This window comes from Anser brachyrhynchus, assembly GCF_964034855.1.
Source record: "Anser brachyrhynchus genome assembly, chromosome: 13".
Taxonomy (NCBI): Eukaryota; Metazoa; Chordata; class Aves; order Anseriformes; family Anatidae; genus Anser; species Anser brachyrhynchus.
Window position 1 is genome coordinate 12,307,993 of NC_137708.1, and position 20,859 is coordinate 12,328,851.

The 20,859-nt window shown below is 39.3% G+C and overlaps 1 protein-coding gene and 1 long non-coding RNA gene across 46 annotated transcripts in view; one reads left to right on the forward strand and one right to left on the reverse strand.

The window, feature by feature from the left end:
- Nucleotides 1–20,859, reverse strand: part of LOC308176931 (uncharacterized protein) — a 112,037-nt gene that overhangs the window by 41,881 nt on the left and 49,297 nt on the right. For 19 of the 45 annotated variants that reach the window (XM_080553423.1, XM_080553424.1, XM_080553414.1 and 16 more), the window contains one exon: nt 13,674–14,451. The exons of 25 other annotated variants lie outside the window; for them this stretch is intronic. In XM_080553423.1, the coding sequence (XP_080409549.1) occupies nt 14,377–14,451 (75 nt within the window). In that variant the 3' untranslated portion in view covers nt 13,674–14,376. Of the gene's footprint in view, nt 1–4,531; nt 4,725–13,673; nt 14,452–20,859 lie in introns of all 45 variants that reach the window. One more of the 45 variants, XM_080553417.1, reaches the window with a different exon arrangement.
- Nucleotides 4–20,856, forward strand: LOC308176933. Its single transcript, XR_013938743.1, has 5 exons — nt 4–4,052; nt 4,538–4,736; nt 7,716–7,843; nt 14,984–15,072; nt 19,046–20,856. It is a non-coding gene; the product is annotated as an uncharacterized lncRNA (long non-coding RNA).

Sequence of the window (20,859 nt, forward strand, 5' to 3'; positions counted from 1 at the left end):
AGCACAAAAGATAGCACATTGTATTATCTGTGTTATTAAAATGTATAATGAAAAAGTGCGTTAACAAATTGCATCTTTCAAATTAATTTTTAAAGCAACACCCTCAGCTTTAACGCCCCACAAATAATGTATTCCAGATTCCCACTCCATATTAATTTGGTCTGCACAGCTACTGAGAAATATAGGATATTAATAGAAGATTTTCATTAATTATTTGAGATATCTGATGATAAACTAACACAGGGGTTTGTGGCTGTGGGTACAATTGCTTTGTTTCCAGCTTTACAGCAAGTTTAATTCTGAAATGTCAATTATCTGCTGAATCAAATGTACACTACCAGAATCCAGTAAACAATGGTATGCATTTGCTATTTATTTTGATATATTTTTTTCCGTATGGATTTGGCCATTGTGGGAAACCTGGGCTAGTTTCAAGATATTTCAAGTGTCTGTGAGGCAGAAGTGTCTCTCACTAGTTTGGGAGATCTTCAGCAGATTACTGGGAAGCATGTGATACCATCAAATTCACTGAAAAGGCCTGCACAGCTTTTAAGTGTGCTATATGAATCCCAGCTTTCTTGGAAAGTTAATTTATGTATTAACAAAGTCTCTTTTCTCTTTTCCCCTACTTGTTCAGTAAGTGTACAAACCACTGAAAAGCCTGTAGGTGATAAAAGTATCCCTTGAAATCATCTCAAATAGAATGTAGCCACAAGGTAAAATTCTTCCAAGAGCAAAAATTGGTCACACACAATTACTTTCTGATGCACAAAACACACAGCTCAGATTTTATATTGTCATTAAATAAATAGGAACTAACAAGAAGATGTTTTTGTTTTTTGTTTTTGTTTTTTCTGTCTGTATTACTGCATAATATGTTTTGACAAAGTTTTCTGAGTGAATTTGGACCCAACTCAACCTTGTTTTTATTCTGTATAATGATTTACAATGATACAACGAAGATATATGATGTTGTATTTTAGATTTCATAGCTTCTTACTTCTGCTTTGGTAGTCATGTACAAGACAACTGAAGGAGTGACCAAGAGAAGCTCTTCTGCAGTAACACTGAAGAAATGTCTGGTCCTCACTGCTGGATCTGTCACTGATGGACCAGAAAGCTTGACACAAACTCTAGACATGTCTTACCTTCTCGTTATTAAAAAGAGTAAACTGCCTCCTGATTTGCTATGGGCAACATCCTGCTAATGTTAACAGAATAGAATAGCTCAGTTGGAAGGGACCTATAAAGATCATCGAATCCAACTGCCTGATCACTTCAGGGCTAACCAAAATTAAAACATATTATTAAGGGCATCTAGACCCCTCTGCAAGGCCTCCCATCCCTCCAGGAGTCAATAGCATCTCTCAGTTCAGCATCAACAGCAAACTTGTTAAGGATACATTAAACTTCTGCATACAGATAATTGATAAACATGTTGATCAGAACTGTCCCTAGAACTGAGCCCAGGAGAACACTGCTGGTGACCGGCTACCAGTCAGATGTGGCCCTATTCACTACAATCCTTTGAGCTCTGCCATCAAGCCAGTTCATCACCCAGAATAGCATGAACCTGCTTATTTCACAGTTGGACAATTTATCCAGAAGGATGCTGTGAGGGGCAGTACCGAAGGCCTTACTAAAATGGAGAAAGATTACATCCACTGCCATCCTTTCATCCACCAAGTGGGTGACTTTATCACAGAAGGAGATCAAATTACTAGGGCAGGACTTTCCCTTTATGAACCCATGTTGACTATGTCTGATAATTGCTTTGTCATTTAACTGCCTTTCAATATCCATTGAATAATACCTTGGTCTCTCACAAAGTCAGTGAAGCTCATTGCAGAATGTTATGTGATATGACCAAGCATTTCTGAATAGTCTCCTTTTCAGAAAGCCGTCTCTGAGGGCAGAAAGCACTGGCTCCTGCTTACTACAGTATGTATTCCATGGTATTCTCCTACAAAGTCCTTGGAAACAATGGCAGCTAATGAGGGCCTCTAGTGCTACTGATGCTCCTTTCAGTCCTGGTACTGTGACCCCATTATGTCACTGTGTGAATGACAGTAAATTGGTGCATGTTAAAAAAAAGCAAGGTGTTGATAAAGGCATGGCTCTTTCCTCATCTCACTCAGGTCATCAGCACAGATTTACAAAGTGGTTTACTGAGCATTAGTGCCTCCTTCCTTCCTCTGCCTTCCCATTATCCGTGGTCAGTTCAGCTTTCCTGCCCACACCACCACAGCCCTGCCACTCTCTCTGTCTCCATCACAACTACATCCCTCCCCAGACAGTTAATCACCTCTCTCCGCAGTCAGTTCCTTTCAAGTTGTTTATCCCACTCCTGAAAGAAGATTCTACTACAAATGAAAAAGGTACAAAGTTCAAGAAATATATACTGTATGACTCAGTGGTCAGAAGAAATGGAGTTAAGTGCTGGTCTGTAAACATTTAATAGTCAGAACATTAATCAAATGATGTGAGGTCATCATTGTCCTCCAAGATTGACCACAGAGCAGTAAATAATACATGCTCCACATGTGAAAGTGAAGAAATAAGACTGAAATCCAGATTTTGCGTAGACTCTGGCCCTTTCGATCAGAGTTTCGTAGTTCTAAACTTCACTAAAGTCTCTGAAGATGCCAGGTGAACTCTGAAAGGGAAGCGGAGCACTTCAGAGACGAAATAGCTGTCAATCCTTCCATCTGTGCATTCAGTACTTGAAAAGAGTATCTTCCTGCCCCCACCCCCACCCCAAGAACGAACAGGTAAATCTTCAAATAATAATTACCACAACCACTTGATTTTTTTTTTTTTTTGATTGTGGTGTTATAATTCATTTGTCAGAACACCGAAGTGTTTATGAGAGAGAAATCCCATTTCCTTGGGCTGCTGCTCAGTCATGCTTTCACTGAGCCCCTGGGACATACACTGGCTAAGATAGAAGGGAAGTCAGAGAAGCAGAGTTAAATAATTCCTTCTTTGTGTCCATGACAGGGAGTAAGCTGTTTCACAAGATGCGAGATTACTGACTCCTCATGCAAGCAAGGACCACGGAAAAAAACAGGGACTGAGTCATGATTTGCATCCGTCTGACTGCATTGACTGTTTCACTGTGCACTCAGGATCAAAGCAGCCAGGTGTCAGCCAGCAGCTACCTTAGCTGCAGAGGCAGAAGAAATGCTGAAATGCATCACAGACACTCTTCCTTTCTGACTGTGAGATGAGCTGTAATCCTGAGAGTAAGACCAGCTACGAGGCTGTGGTTCAAAGTCAAGTTATAAAACCCAGAAACATATTCCATTCCCAGCGTGACACTAATGGAATATCTCAGTGGTGAGTGGTTGTTTCAAAGCTGTTATAAGAAAGAACATAGATATAAATGATACTTATGTGCTGCAAACTTCAGGAAAAATGACAAAGACACTGTAATTCCTGCTACGATGATTAGCTATGGGTGGAACACGCTGGTCAGTTTGGATATTTTTTGCCTGTTGTAAGTACTCATGGCGTTGGGTGGGGGAGGGGGGCGGGCAGGAAATTGTCCCATATTTCCTTTCTTGTGTCTTCCTTTAAAACTGTAGACACCACAAATGGAGAAGCCGTCTGAAAAAATTAAGTTAGACCCCATTGCTGGTGTGTTTGTACGAGCATGACAGGGCTCCTGGGTCTGGGTCATGCCCCCCCAGCCACTACCAGTGAAGTTCTTCCTGCAGGCCGCCTTCAGTGCCAGGGATGTGGTTGCTTTATTTTTGTTCAGAGAACTATGGATTCTGTTTAAGGCTACCAGCTGCATTCAAGACAATGTTTGTACTGGCTCACTAGCTTCTCTAAAACTGAAATATCTGACTGTTGTGCCAAGTCTTTGATCTGACCCTTGACTTGTTTTCATTCTCCTGTCTCTAGATGCTGACAAATGGGTAATAGCCCATCCAGAGGCTGAATTGCCAGGCAAAGATCTCTTACCATACCTAGACAGCTCATCTGATACAATGCTACTGAATTAAAATCAAAGACTTACATTGATTTTCTAGAAGGAGAAAAGCTAGGTGAGTATATTTTGCAGTCTTGCTATATAGCCACAAGGTTTTCTGTACAGAATGTAGTGTTCCTGTGTGCTTTTTCATAAGGCCATTGATAGTGCACCCAGACTGTGGGTGCTTTTTAGTTGTAAGAAAAATGCTGGTAAAGCTCACTAGATTTCATGATCTAAGGTATTCCACATTATACAATGAAAGTGGAAAGTGCATTAATTTTGGAAAATAAATTGCCTATTGCATAAAGGCAGTATTTTTTTTTCTACTCTGAGTTACTGAAACCTGATTTTTCTATTATTTCCTGGAAGATCAACATAGCAGATCAATTAAGATAAAATCCTGTAATACATATATATATATATTTATAAACATATACACACACTGTCTCTCTGTCACTATCTCATACCTCTCCTTCATCACCCGGAAAAAAAAAAAAAAAGTTTCCTGAGAAGAAAACATGTACAATTGTATTCTGCTGTATTTTGCTTCACCTTTAGGTAAAGATGGATTTCCCACCCAACACCAAGGAGGAGCACAGTCACTTCTTCACCATGGATTCTATTATCTTCTTGCCTGAAGAGCTTAGATCTATTCAACTGTGAAATAACTTGTCCCCATGTTATGCAACCTTGATAATTCTCTGTTTGGCATTACTCACAGATGCTCAGGGTGGGAGCACCACATCTAAAAAGGAAGGTAATAGGTTGAATGTACCACCACAACTTTAAAGAATTAAAAAAAAAAAAAAAGTTTATATTTCTTAGGAAGGTGTAAAATAAGAACACAGAAAAATTGTCTTTAAAATTTGATAAAGTGTCTTTGAAGAGAGTATGGGACATTTTTGAAGAGCAAATCCCAGTTGACTGTGGAATTTTCCACTACGCAACTGAGCGTTTCATGCAGGCAGATAATTTTTTCCACTGTCTAGGCTCAGTAAGAAATCTAGTTTGTGTACACGTATGCACATGCTCACACATTATGGAGCTGTTAGAAGTATTGCCACAATTCAAAATGGTAGGTTGAAATGTACAGTTAACACAGTACTAAAATCCCTTTTCTTCGGTGACTGAATTTGGTATCTACCTTTGATAATCTAACACTTTAGAAGAAAATTTAATTCTGGCTGTGTTTTTGTTAAATGTCTTACTGGCTTGCAGAGGAAATCTCTTCTGCCTTCTCTTCCTTGTTCTGTATTTATAGGTTGGATTAATCATTTCAAAATGTTTGGGTTGAATTTTTCATTTAAGATGTGTAGGACATACATGATCCTTTCCATAGCCAAAGGCAACTGTAGGACATTGCAAACGTTTCAGTATTCTGTGCTTCATGGTTTCTTCTGTGTGTTGTACAGGCATGTGTGAATGTGTCTGTGTGAAAGACAGGGAACTCACATGGACAAGTGAGGCAGTAGAGATTTTTGCAAAGCCTGAACAACACCTGGGTTTGACCTTGACAACAGATTAAAGAAGTAGATTTTTGAGTTAAAGTGGCAATTGAATGAAGTTTGGAGCTATAAACAGAAAAAAAAAAGGAAAGGAAAAAAAAAAAAAAAAAAAAGAGCCTCACTTGATTCTTTGTATGCTCAGAACAGGCTTTTGTACCCAGTTACCAATAAATAGAAATGCAACAGTTCCACCATTTTCTCTTAACCAGAACACACTTGACGACACTAAATATTAATTCCTCTGCTTGGGTCAAAATAGATACTACAGCCCATATCCTTCCAGGCATTCTCATCCTATCATCCTAAAATAGCATTTTATCCTTCTGCTTTCCTGTTGATATCATACGCAGAGTCTAACAATATCTTGAACATAGTCCAATTCTGACATTTCAAATGTGAGCAGATTTAGTCTGTTTTTCAGAATACTTTACACACAAAGATTAATCAGTAACCCTGCCCCAATCTCCAGCTAGATTTTTCACCTTGTTTCAAACCAATGTTTTAGACCAGGACATAGTTTACTATGAAGACCAGTATATGAATACATAGTATACAAGAAGGAGAATGTATGTTAGTACTTGGAGTGGCTGGAAGCTGAGAAGTGGGCATGGCTTTGTATAAAGTTGATGAAATTTTGCAGATGGATAGTTAAATAGCAGCAACTATAAGAGCTGTGTTAAATGAATGCATACTGGTATTTGTATGGAGCCTGCAGCTAAGTCAGATTACAGTTTTTTGAGGAGAACGTGTCTCTGATTCCTCCCCCATGATGTCAGCTGGGCATTCCCGAGCACAGAAATGCCAGTGGACATACCCATCTCCAAGAGCTTTCTGATTTCCATCCTGTTCTTTTTCAAGAGTGATAACATATTCTCTAAAATAGTTTAAATGCTAGATGTTGTTGTTTCAATTGGTTCTGTAGAAAATCATCTTACTATATACAATATTTTTCATTCCTTCAATAATTTAAAAAACAGCTTGTTTTTACTGTCTTTCTGCTAAAATACTGAGAGCATTAGAACAGGTAAAATATAAATTTGACAGGCAAGAACATTTTAAAAGAATATAGTTCTCTGTTGCATTACACAATGCTGTTAACAATTATAAACACCAATTCCAAACATACTCTGAAAGGTTTTCAAGGAATTTGACAATTTACAATGTTCATCTATATAAAAGCGGCGTAATTTTATGAATTGACTAATTCAGACAATGACTTTTGGGACCACTGGAAACTTATTTCATCAAATTAGACCTATTGAGATCTCAGTTCAACAAGCTACCAGCTGTGGGAAGCCCATCTCCTGCACCAGTTGAGTTTCTTGAATCACTCAAGTTGTTCTGCTGAGAGCGTGTGCTTAAATATTTTGCTGAGTCATGAACCGTACGTTTTTCTAACAGTATTTATGGTGTTAACTTACACTGATTAATCAGCAAGGTATTTAAGCATTTTATGAATAGATTAGATTTGCTCTAGAAAAGAATAAAGCACAAATAAATTCATATGCTAAATAGTGGTAATTCACTAATAGCGGTAGTTCACTAATAGTGGTAGTTCACTAATAGTGGTAGTTCAGTGAACTAACAATGAATCACACTTGATTCATTGTTAGTTCAGTGAATACTATAGTGGGAGTGAAAAGTTGTTGTCACCTCGAAGGGGACTTCCACTTTGTGTATGACAAATATTTCTACTTCAATCCTCATCATCATCAGAGCAAAACCTGTGACCCATCACTTCAACACAATCACTAGTCTCTCTTAATTTGATTTTAGAGTTGAAGTCCCGAGGGACAAAATTAATAGTCTGCTGGAGACAATGCAAGTATTGTGAGGTCTTCCCCCATGAGAAAATGTAGTATGTAGTGAAGTACTTCAACATGGAAAATGGACTTTGTGACTTCTGCAAAGTCATAATCTTACTCTTAATGCTTTGGTAGTCTAATTAATGTAAATACCCGCATCTAAATAATTGCTTTGGGGTCATCTTAATTAGAACTTCCATCTTTTAATTGGCAGAGAGATTAATTAAGATATACCCTCAACCGTCTACTAAATATCCATTATATTTTATGAAGAATTATTCCAGATCTACTCAAATGCAGACCAAGAATACTAATCCTACTTCACCCTTTCACTCTGTCACTTGTAATGCTAAAAAGAAAAACTTCCTTGCACGTATATGCTAAATCACAAATAAACTCTGGCACCTGGCTCTCTGCTTCTCCCAGGCATGGATGAGCTATGGAAGAACTGGCTGTCACCACTGTAACCCCTTCCCTGGATGAGCATTAGGTGTGTCCAAGCCTTGTCAACTGCCGCCAGCCCCTGGAAGAGGAACTGCAGGCCTGCAGCCATGGTAGGATGCCTGGGATACTCTCTGGGGTAAGGAGCTTAAAGTATGGCTGATGTGAGGGGTTTTTATGCACAGAACATGTGAATTCTGATGGACTCCACAAAGTCAGCGCTATAATTTGGGACGAGTACATCTGCACTGAATCCTGGGGGAAAATGTGAAAGCCAAAAAAATTTGGAAGGTGGCAATTCCAGCCATGTGCCTCTGCAAGGTTTAAGACTTTTCGCACCTTTTTACAGCCAATCCTCGGTGCTGATGTTCAGCTTCTGTTCTTCAATTCAGATGGGGCTCTGGTAGAGCTCTTAGGACAAACTAAAGCCAGGCTGCTTTGGAGTGCACACAGCACTCATTCAGTCCAGGGAGAGGCATGCCTCTGCATAAAAACTGAATTTTTCTGATGAAAAATGAAATCTTAACTACCAACCTATGGCAAATAATTCCTCTTCTGCTACCAATCATGCAAAGAGCTCTCAAGATAGTCAGAGTGATTAAATGTAGTTGAAATGCTTGTGGAGCAAAGAGACTAGTTAGCAGATTTGTTGCCAAATCAGATACTTCTTGATTAAACACTAGAACAAAAAGTCAACATTTCCTCTTTCCAATAGGGATTCTGTCTTGTCCAGTCAACGTCAGATGAAAAATGTGCCCAAGAGTGTTGAGTTATACTTCAACAAATGGTGTCTTTTGAAATCCCATTTACACAGGAGGTGTGATCCCACCAGAACTCCTCCATCACCTTAGAGAAAGCCAGGAAAGCAGATGAGTTGAGATTGCTGCTAGAGGATACGGTTTCTATTAGTGTTTTCCTCAGAGGAGAATGTATAAATAACTCACTCATGGACTGGTACAATCTGTCAGGGGGGCAGCAGTTATATAAATATGTTCCTCCTGTTTCTCTCTCACCAAAAATAACCCATTTCTACCACAGCTGCATACAAAACTTAGGTAAGTTAGAAGGTAGGATTGAGACTTTTTTTGCACAACAGATTCAGACTTCTGCAGAACAGCTCAGAAACTGCAACTGTGTATAGTCTTTTTTTTTTCTAATAAAACTGCACATGCCCTGCCATGAAAAGAAACACCTTTCTAGTGTTTCCTGCAAACATAGATTTAGAAACAAAAAATACATTACACTACCAGATAAAATTATGGAAAATATGCTGCTTAACCTGTGAAGCCAGGCACACTGTATTAACGTTGTATAGTAAAGAAATAGTATAAAACAAAACCACTACATTAATAAAAGTATATTTGCCTTCCAAATTATTTTGGTGATCCAATGAAGCCTGAATTAGCAATGTACCTTCATTACTGCACCGAAGTCAGGTCAGAATGTTTATTACTTTTAGGTCAGATCTTTATGACTTTTTCATTAAAAACAAAGCAAAGCATATTTTGTCTCACACTTTGCTAATCAAAAGAGATGACAGAGTTCAATGTATAGGATGTGACCCAGCTGGCTTTTTTTTTTTCCTCAATATTGAAATGCTGCTAAATGTTTACATTAAAAAGGTGCTAGAGCAACCTACCTGCACCTATCCTGCCCCAAGAAAATCTGTATGAAGAGTGACTCTAGACCACTAATTGTGGGGACAGAGGATATTGCTGTTGTAGAAGCAATGTGTGTGTGTGTACCTAAGTGTGTGTGAGACAGAGGGAGACCACACCTCTACTTTTCTGAAGTGCAGACTTGAGGAAAAAACAGAGAGGGGAAAAAACAAACACGAGAGGACATTTCACCCTGGCAGACCAACATAAAGAAGCTGTGAGCACTGTGAGCAGAGATGCTGCTGCTGCTTGTTTGATTCCTCCAGCATTCAGGGAAACATGTCTGTTTTCTTAAAAAAATCACAGGTCTGCTTCAAAGAGCCACCAGCCTTCAGCACACGTTTCTTCTCCTAAGCAGAACAGCCTGGAGAATCCTGAATGTGTCGCTGAATGCTCAGGTCAAAGGAGCAATTGTTGCTTCCAAGCTCTTGTCATCTAAGTGCCACTACTAAGACAAAGACCTCTGAAGGATCCTGGCAGTGGGGGATCACCCACAGGCCGTTTGAAGAAATAAAAGTAGTCCAATGAGGAGTGTAATTATATTTCCTTTTCTGAAATGGAGACATCTGTCCTGACCTCCTGATTGCCCAGAGTAATTCCATCATCGTTGCAACACGTTCACCTACCCTTGGGCAGCCTAAGGTGCTTTAACTGGAATGTTTCTCCCCAGGGAAATAAAATACAAGCAGATTGGGATTATGAGTGAAAGCCACTCATTAGAAATCTTCTCATCTACAACCTTCCCTCTCCTCTGGGTATAAATATCCCTTCTCCAGGCACTAAATCCTGCAGGGCAGTATCAGTATGTCACTGCGATGAGCTATAGCCAAGTGTGTGACTTACACTGGGCTGATCCCGTGAGGAGCTGTGGAATTGCTCTGCCACAACCCAGCTGTCCTGAAATGATATAACAGATAATAAAACTAAGACTGGTACTGAAGAAAAGTTACCCTTAGGAAATATGTATGGGACTATTTTTTGAAACAGAACCATAGCCTTCTTTAATTCCTCACCAAACAGAAAACATGTTCAAGCTAGAAGAGAAATAAGTAGCAGTTTCCAAAATCACCATTTTTCTGCTTAAAGACAGTTAGTGACAATCTATACATTTGTATGGATCTACACTTTTATGTAGGCTTTTGTCTGTCTTAAAGGACCTGGATAAGTAAACAACAGCAATGTGAGAATGGAATATAGAATTGACATCATATAGATCCCCTTCCTTGGTATCACATAAACCAGAGGTTTTATGGTAGATAAGTCGTCTCCTGCATAGTCTTCAGTAAAAATAATTCTGGATATTACTCTACTGTCTTGTCTAAAAGAGAGGCAGAGCAAGGCTGGAACTAGTCTGAGACTCACACTTTGCGACTTGCCTATGGTAGCAGGCAGGAGGCAACTGAAGCAGCAATTTTGTGGGTACTTCCCTGCTCAGTGATGACTTCACTCAATCCATGCCAGATGGACCAGACAGCACGTTGAATGGCTACATCGCTGCACCCAGAGGCTCCAGCGATGAGGATGACCTCTTCAGGACCATTTGGGCGCTGCTTAGCATCTTGTAAGCACACACAGCTGAGCTCCAGACATCCTGTTTAGACCTTCCGGTTAAGAAGTTACAAGGAATCAACCACAGAAATCTGTTTGTTAACAGTTTGAAGAGGTCTCAGGTTCTGAAACCACCCACATCTCTTTTGTTCTGTTTTTGCTAAGCATAAAATGGTGTTTTGAAATAGAAATTCAGATTCTCCTTCTGCCAGGACTGCTTGATTTTGGTTAAAGCTGAAGAAAACTGAAAGCTAATTATTTCCTGCTTCAAGCACAATAGAGAGTTTATTGGAATGTTCCCTATAATCCTATCAGAAGTGTTATAGGAACTCAGTAACAAATGAACTGCCAATTAATTAAGTGCCATATAGACAGGCCACTCCAGAAATTGTTGTTTTTTTTCCTCCTCCTGCATCAAATCAGTTGTTACAAATCAGGAAGAAGGTATTCACTGGAGTTTAATTCAAAACATTATGATTGCAAAATATTTCACTCAGGGTGAAATTCATCCTTAGTAAATTAATGTTAAAAACTAAGTAGAAATATGATTAGTTCCACCGTTAAAATGTAATTTATTTGGGTACAGTTCTTGCACTTGCATTTTTTTTTATTATTTAGGCATTCTAAAAATGGGTAACATTAAATTGGAACTTCCGTCATTTTTAATAGGATTTTTAATAACATCTCTCCCTAATTGCATTTAAATTACATTTTAGAGCATTAACATTCATTCTTCATCAAGACAATCTGAAATACAACAGCATCTTTTTGTGTGTCAGGAGGGAAAAGAGAGTGATTGTTTTTTGCAGATGTTAGTAGTAGGATAAAGGGGCCAGTTTCAAACCATCTACGTGTTTGAAGCCAGTTTACTACAGGTGTTTTGGAATTGGAAGCTGTGCTCTGAAAGAAATCCATGTGGACACTTTTCTGCTTTACTCAGCTAAATACTCCGTGCAGTTGCAAGGCAAAAAAAATAGGCTGCTGCACAGTCTAAAGAAAACTGGCCTTATTCATTCAGTGACAGTACTAAGAAGATACTAAGGGATAAGGGTAAAATATATCAACTATGCTATGAAGATACCCCTTTGGGGTGCTCCGTGTTAAGTACGCCGTGGGGAGTGCATGAAAGGGGAGCGACCTGTTTGGTTTTGCTCTGGGACATCGACTGCCGGGTAGCAAGTGTACTGTGTGTTAATATCTCAGCTGCCCCATGTGCTAGATAAGGCAACTTATTGTGACACTTGTGTGGGGGTGCTCATAGGTGCAAAGAGAGGCCCAGGGCAGACATTCTTGAATTATCTGTGCTTCGGGTCTCGTTTTCCAGGAAGCTCTGCTGGCTTGTATACCTACATGCAGCCGCAAAATCTTGAAGACATCTACTGAGTTCCTGATGAGTGGAACTCATCAGGAGTCTCATCATTTTGCTCAAGCGAAGAAAAAGCCCTTAGGAATGGTGAAAAGAAAGGAAAATTTTTCCTTTGCTACCTAAAACCGTTTCATACAGAACAATCAAAGACAAACAGAAGGATAGACGTAGATGTGTATGGTGTTTTATACCTGAGCTACAAGACTGAGGATACTGGAAATGCTGATTGGCACAACAACCCTGCTGCAGGCCATGCTAAGCCTTTACAATAACTTGGGGCATGATTTTGGATTTGTAAGGCAATATCAAGCATTCATTGAAATAGACATTGCTTGGAATATAGAATAAAACGTCTGTGTAAGAAAATTTCCAGGGACTTACTAACAAGGTGGAGATGAAAAACAACGAAAGAAAACAAACAAGCAAAAATTCCTCATTCCTAACATTCAAATTAAAAATGTGTCTTCTCATCTCAACAGACTGACGCTAGTGAAACAGATGACACTGATTCCTGAAGTCCCTCCAGCACAGAGCCAAGTAGCAAAGTTGTCTTTTAAAATAAGGCCATTTGCAAGCACATCCAAGAAGTATCACTGAACAACCACGAAAACAAAAATCTGTTCCTTTTGTCCTGGTGTTGCAGGCTTTCCTGAGCCAGTCAGGTACTGACAGAAATGCGGCCTGGGATCCTAGAGCTAGAAAAAGGGAGGAAGCTGGACAGGAAGGCTGACGGTGTGGCAGAAGCAAACACTCTCTCAGTCTGCATTGCTCTTGCCCAAAGTCCTGCGGAGCCAGAGGGCTGCAAGAGGCAGGTGCTGCTTATTCTCCCCATGGAAAGAGCAAGGCTGAACATACCAAGTGCTCTGGGTAGGACAGCTAAACCCCAGGATCTGGTGCATCAGCATCCGTGTTTTATCCTCACAGTTACTTGGCTGTTCATGGCACTTTTAAGCTGAAGTTCCTGCATGGGAAGTCATTGTTAAAACATTTTTATCCCGGACCTGTGTTGCTGCCTGCTTTGACATGGAAGATACAGAGGTTTAGCTTAAAGCTATTGGTCTGTCTACCTTTATCTCCACTCACAGCAACCCCACCTTGAGCGTAAGTCTCAGCAGCTGGTAGATTTTGAAACATTGTGCACAGCCCTTGCTTTGAAGCTGATCCCTGGTAAGAAATAACTCATTGAAATCTCCCACTAAGGCACCGACTTCCCTCATCAAATATTCTTTATGAGTGTTCTTTATGATTTTCTTCCCCTATAATTTATACCGGAGAATATAATACTGAACAAAAATTAATAACAGCAGCCCCTGAACACACTGTGGTCAAACTGATCCAGCTTTTTGTTAATGGCCCTTGTGTCTGACTTACCATTGTGTCTGACTGCCTTCCAGTCATTTCTGTGTGCAGCCTGTGCTGTAGGCATGGCTGGAAAATCTTGTATTTGTTTAGAGAAGCAAAATTGGAAGAAAAAAAAAATCTCATGGGCAAATCCACAGAGGAAGAAACTTAGTAGCAAAACTATGAACTGGATTTAAAGTTTAATCCAGGATTTTAAGTATGTATTCTGTCTACAGTTTGGCATAACTGACAACTTTGATTGCCTGAGCCTTCACTAATGTTGGAGTAATGTGGAAAAATGACTAGATTGTTTTCTGAGATGAAGACTGCTTTGTTTGCTGGCATGCCCATATTCTTACTACATTTGCTTTCCATGATGGTGCCAGGTAAAAACAGGAAGAGATGAATATTTATAGGGAACAGAGCTTAGAGAGACACAGACAGAGGATTACACTGGCATTTCTATATATACCAGTTGGGGAGTGGCGGTCATATTCATCTCATAAAAGGCTGAAGCTTGTGAGCTGCAGGAGATCTAGCCTCAGCAGCTCTTCAGGTACCCATTATCCATGTGTTTCTTCAATTTAAGAAAAAACATGGTTAAAAGGACTGTTTATACTGTTGCCACAGAAGACATTACTCATACACAGATATTAGTCATAAATGACGGAGCCCTTTATTAAAATTGCAGGCAGCTAAGTTTGGGGAGTTCATTGTCTTTTTTTTTTTCCTCTTATGAAGGGGCAATCAAAACGGCTGGTGCTTTTGGAGGGTATGTCTCAGTTGTGGTGCAGTCATGCCAACCAGGCTGTAACGAAGAATGACATTCTGGTCAGAGAAGGGCTGGTACTGTATTGTTTATCCGCATGGATTTCCATTGAATTAGTTCCATTTTAGTGTCTAGATATATTTGACACATCTATTTCAATTTTAAATGTACTGTCCAGAAGACTGCAAGTGTTGACAGTATTTAAAATGGCATTTTAAAGACAAAAGACACCCACGTTAGGGAGAAGTGATGGCTTAAGAGAATGACACCAGAATGACACCAATTAGCTTATGAAATAAGAGCAACCTTGTAATGGACATGTACAATAACGGTCACTTGTTACCTTTTGAATAACTGGGCTAATTGATTATACAGTTAGATTATAGCCTGATCCAAGGCATAAATCAGAGGACTTTTGTTTGAATCGCAGCATGTCTTTTAAGAAAAAAAAAATCCCAACTTTATTTTTACATCATCTCGAAATCCTTAAGAAATTCAGGAAAGGCTGCCAATAATATGAAATATGAAAGACATGCTCTTTCCCTTTGTCTCTCTGTCTCTCTTGCTTTAGAGATACAGAAGACTGCATTGAAGAGAGTCTGCAGTTCTTTCCCTGGTAGCAAAGAGGAGCTGCTCCAGCTGAGAATTGGTGTACTAGAGGTAAGCAAGACTCAGCTGGGAAGGAAACATCCTCTGTAACACCATCAAGTGATAAAAGCTATGGGCTCTGGATTTTACTAGCCTTTTAATCTCTTGTTTTTCAACCTTTTGAAGAAAAAGCTTCACATATTTTTGAGCCCACTGGCACGTCCTTATGAACTGTTAAGAGTGTAAAAGAATTTTGTGCTGCACTTTGTGTAACTTAAATTCACTATGAATGCTTGTGGGAAGAGCAAGCCTGGGACCAGAGATAAAACTGATAGAAAGAGACCTGCTAGAGATAACTGTGTAGAGCTCCAAGACTCCACAGTGGGCAGTAGTTGGTATCTTACATTGGATCATAAATTATTTCAATCACTTTCACTCAGTCCCCCGTGCAGCCTTACAATTAAAAAATACATTATTATCCCCCTCAAAAACCCATCAGAGGTAGCAAGAGGAGAAACTATTACTTATTAGACTGGATGGATACAGTAGGGAAAACCAAAGTTGCTCTTCAGGTCTTGATGGAAAGTGGGTAGAAATTTTGGTGACTTCTGGGTTCTGAATGTCAGTATGCACACTGTTAGGTGGTCTTTCTGTTTTAATTCATTTGAACAGTTAGTAGATCTGATGAAATACTGAGGCTAAAATTAACTGAAATATTCTAAAATGGTATAGAATTTACATTCATGCAATTACAATTGGCTTTTCCCCAGGTATGCCCATTTTTTTTTAAGCCCTAGCACTGCCCTCCTTGTTTCTAAAGGATTTTCAACAATGCTGCGAAGCCCATCGAGAAGTTCTGACATACTGTCACAGAACTCTACAGTAATCAGAGGTGTTTTTCATTACTGTAAGTAATGTAATGTAAGTAATGTAAGTAATGTAAGTAAAGTAATCCTGGGAATGACTAGAAATAACTATAACATTGTGTTTAATTTTGTGTGAAATTCATTGTATGCATTTGAAAAACGAGTGCGTTGGTTACACATATTAAAGTGTAGATTACTGAGAAAGAAGATGTTACTATTAATCAGTATTTTCTTAAGCCTTGGTAATGCAAATTCAACAATGAGTGCAAATAAGCGAAAGTAAAAGCATTGGTGTCCTTATCAAAACAGAGAAGCTGCCAAATCTGACATCAAAGCAGTCCCTGCTCAGTGGCTACCCAATGACAACAATTTGGCCCCTTGAACACAAAATACAGAGTAACCGGGATTGAAAACAACCAGGCACTGACAGTGCACAGCAGACAAAGGTGAGGAGTCCCTGACCAAAAAAAGACGCGTGTGTGTGAAAATGTGCATTTCTCTGCAGGTCTTTGCAAGTATCAAAGTTCCATGTTTCACTGTATAGAATAAAAGGACAAAAAATCTAAGGCTTGTGATCATGAGTTTTAAAATGTTTGAGACCCGAAACACTTTTGTTTGAAGACGCAAACTACTGCAGCACTTTCATATTTGTGATACACCACCCAGTGTTATTTGGACATCATCAAATCATTTTACAGTCTCAAAATATTTTTCAGAGATACAGCCTGAAATTGGAAGATGATGTTCAGGTATTTTTTTTCCTCTAGCATGTGGCAATTATGATGAATCAGAGTTTATTCTGTGCTCTGTTGATCACCATAGTAACCTGTACTCCCTGCATTTAACAGGAAACAAAAAGTTATTTACTTGACAGGGATGGAGTTCTGGGAAGCACTGGTTTACGAACACTGGCAAAATATTTTAATGGCACTATTTGCTTCTCAGGTGGTTATGTGTACCTGTAATTGGATCTTCATCTGTCATACAGACTTCACAAGAAGAAATTTATTGTAGTGAAAATTCATTAATTAGGAACACAGCTATTTTCTACTCTTATCTGTCATTATATAAAGTTAGACAGGACCCTATTCAGTCCAAACTATTTACATATACGTAAAGCATAGTAAAGGTACATTGCTAGCCTGTTTGGCTTGTTTTGTATTCTCAGGAACCAAAGAGATTCCTAAACTGCAAACAAGAGATAACAATTGCTTACTGGTACTGAATGAAATCATTGCCATTTAGCATTAGACCTCTTCAGGTCTTTTTTTTTTTTCCCATCCAAAACTGTGACATTGCCTGTCAAATTTTAATAGTTCCTTTGGTGGTACAAATTGATTTATTTTATGAAATGACTTTCTTTTAGCGGGTTAATGGATCTTTCTGACTGGTTACTCTTAACATGAGATACTGACCTGGTTCTTAAAAGTGGCCTCGCATAATGCAGAGATGGCACAGGGGCGATAACTGGCATCCACTGTGGTGCAGAGGAAGCTGAGGGGAGCTGAAGAGCTAATTCTGCCCAGCCCCTTGCTCTGTGGGACTCAGGCACCGAATCTGGCTTCTAAATGAACTGCTCCTTCAGCAAAATTTAGAGTGCAAGCTGTGTGGAAACTAGGGCGATCGCCCGTGCAGTTTTCCTTTGTGAAGAGAGTTTCTGCATTTTCAGTCCCCTGTTGGAAACTTCCCATAATATGACATAATCTCAGAGAAGTTGATAAAGCAATTCATCAGGAGAAGATACAGCCATTACATTTCTAACCACCTCTAGCCGCAATGAATCGTTCGTTATTGAACTTCATTATTACAATCACACATTACTGAGGAAGTCTCCAGTCCCTCAAGCATTTGTGTATTCTACCTACCTTTTGTTAGACATTTTATCATGCTGCAGTGAACCGTATTTTACAACGCATACAAATTTAAAGCTTATATTTCACTAGTTCTGTAGGGACCGTTTTACCCAGAAGGGTGCAGTTCTTCCTTCTATCTCAGGAAAAAATCTGATTTTAACTCTGAGACATTAAAATGTCCTGAAAAAAATGATGGTAGAACCATTTATTAATTCAAAACTTTTACTTTACTGGGATCACAGGGCTAACAGTCAGTATAGTTATTTCATATACTTAAACAGACATTATCTCCTGTAGTAGCAGAAGCAATCAGTACTAAGCATCAAACAGTATGTGTGTATTAATTGTACAAAAATACCCTTTCACATTCATATTATCAAATATGTTTTTCTAACCTCTATTCTTAGGAATGCAATTTGGAGGATGTGCATATGTGTGAAATGAGCTATTATTAACACTTCAGCTGTGTGTGTGTTGTCACTGCAGGCTACCAGTTTTGCTGAAGTAATAATTTGGTCATATCAGAGGATGGAAAATAGGATCTTCAAAGCACTAGTCAAAAGGAATTACTGAGTAAGCCCATCGTGTGGTTTTTGTTTTTGTTTTTGTCTTTTTCCTGCTAAGAGATTAAACATCATACCTGGATATTATCTCATAAATACCACACACAGAATACTTATGAGACAGATAAGGGAGGACTGCTAGCACATGCAAAAATCAGAGACACTGGAAGTTAGGAAATGTTACCTGTGATGACAGATGCATTTTTCTAGCATAATGAGCTACTGGGAGTGCAGTAGTTTTGCTCTACTAAACAGTTCTTCAAAAGATTGGTGATGGTTTTTGTTCTAAAATCCTGCAGAAGAGAGGGGCCTGGGAATGGTGTGTTTGATGGTTTAATTTTGGAGACTAGGTTCAGATTTTTGAGCAGCTTTTATAGCAAGCTAACACTGTATCGTGTCTACTTGAAATGCTAATGTAAATGTAAAGATACAGAAACCTTATTTTCAAAATTATTTAAAGCAAGTCTATTTAGGCAGGTGCACAAAGAGACTGGTTTGTACGAGGTATGCTCCAAAATGGCCAACACAAATCAGTTCTACACAGGAACCATACAGGTATGGCTAAGCTATTACGCCCCACTGTGCTTCCTTGAATGTCAGGATCAGCCCAAGTGCTTTAGCCAAGTGCAGTATCACTGAAGTGTACCTTACCTCCTGCAGAAGTAATCGCTACTAGGCATCAAACAGTACGTGGGTATTAATTGTACAAAAAGGCGTTCGCATTCATATTATCAAAACCATTTTTTCTAACTTGTATTTTTAGGAATGCAATTTGGAAGATGTGCGTATGTGAAATGACTGCAAGAATCCCACGAAGCTCAACAAGGAGAAGTACAGAGTCCTACGAGTCCTGGTGGACGTGAGGTTGAACACAAGTAAGCAATGTGCCCACAGTACTCTTGGCTGCATTAGGCAAAGTATCTGCAGCAGGTGAAGAGAGGAGCTCCTTCCTCTCCACTCAGACCTGGTGAGGCCACACCTGGAGTGCTGTGTCCAGTTCTGGGCTCCCCACTACAAGAGAGACCTAGACATAATGGGAAGGGTCCAATGTAGGGCCACCAAGATCAATGAACTGGAGCACCTCTCCTATGAGGAGAGGTTGAGATGGTTGGGATTATTCAGCCTGGAGAACATGAGGCTCAGGGGGTTCTTAGCAGTTACAAATACCTATGAAAATGCTATTTTCAGTGCTGCCCAGCAGCAGGACAGGAGGCAATGGGCACAAACTAGAATACAAGAGGTTCCGTCTGAACACCAGGAAGCACTTCTTTACTGTGTGGGTGATAGAGCCCTGGCACAGGATGCACAGAGACAGTGTGGGGTCTCCCTCCCTAGAGATATTATTCAAAAGCTGCATGGATGTGGTCCTGGGCAACCTGCTCTGGGTGTCCCTGCTTAAGCAGGGATGGGACCAGATGGCTTCCAGAGGCCCCTTCCAACCTTAACCATTCTGTGATTGTGATCACAAGACTCATGCCTGAGTAAGAGCAGAGGCAGGTAGAATTTTCATTTGCCCTCAAATCTTTATGGGTATACAAATATTTACCTTTTAAAGAGATGTGGCGCATTTAAGCAATTTCATATTGGATAGAACATGAAGATCTTGGATGGGAGACTGCCTAAGTGTAAAGCATTAGATCATTAATGCATAGTTCATGCTTCTAGTTTCTGATGACCAACGTATGCAAGTATGCTTTTTCTAGAAAAGAATCATTTCTGAGGTAATGGTGAACAGCTGGTAGAGAATTTATATGAGTTGTACATAATATACACATTGAAGAATTTGCATAGATTATTTCATTTCCTTCTTAAATGTCATAAGTAGAGATCACTGGTGAGTGATACCACGTACAATCCACCTTTTGTTAAGTTACATAGAGCCACAGTACGTTGATCACACATACCAAATAGAAGACTTTAGCTCAAGAAAAGAAATATAATTGTGGAATGGATTTGCTTGCACAAATTAATGGGAAGATTTCCACCAAAGCAAGAACGTATGTCACGGTAATATTGATTTTGGTATAGCCACCTCTTAAAATACAGGCTGTACAGAGTCAATAGTGCCTTGATTTAGGTTCTAACCCAACCCAGAAGTCTCAAATTCAGTTCTATCCGCTTATTATTGATTTGTCTGGCATAGTGTGGGTGGTTGTTGTTGTTGTTTTTTTCCAGAAATGCTTTTCTGCTCTCAAATTTTAGCTAGCTCTCCCAGAAGAATGTCTAATACAGTCACAAAGAGCAATTATATTCCTTACAAGTGAACTATTGATGATCATAATAAAAAGGAAAGACAGAAGTCATGTCAGTTTAGCTTCTGTCAGGACCTTAGAGTGCTCCCTCATTCAAAAACACTTATGTAATCAACAAGCAACAAGTAATAAGTTGCAAAATATGAGCAGCCCTTTATTTCCTATCAGGTAAGATAACAACTTTGTAAAGCTGTGCTATTTTTAAGGAATAAAAGACCTTATAACTATCACCAAGACATCAGTTCTTTGCTATTCTACTATCATACCTCTTTTTTTTTTCTCCCCTGCTACCTGACATTTAAATGCCTATAATTTTAGACATCAG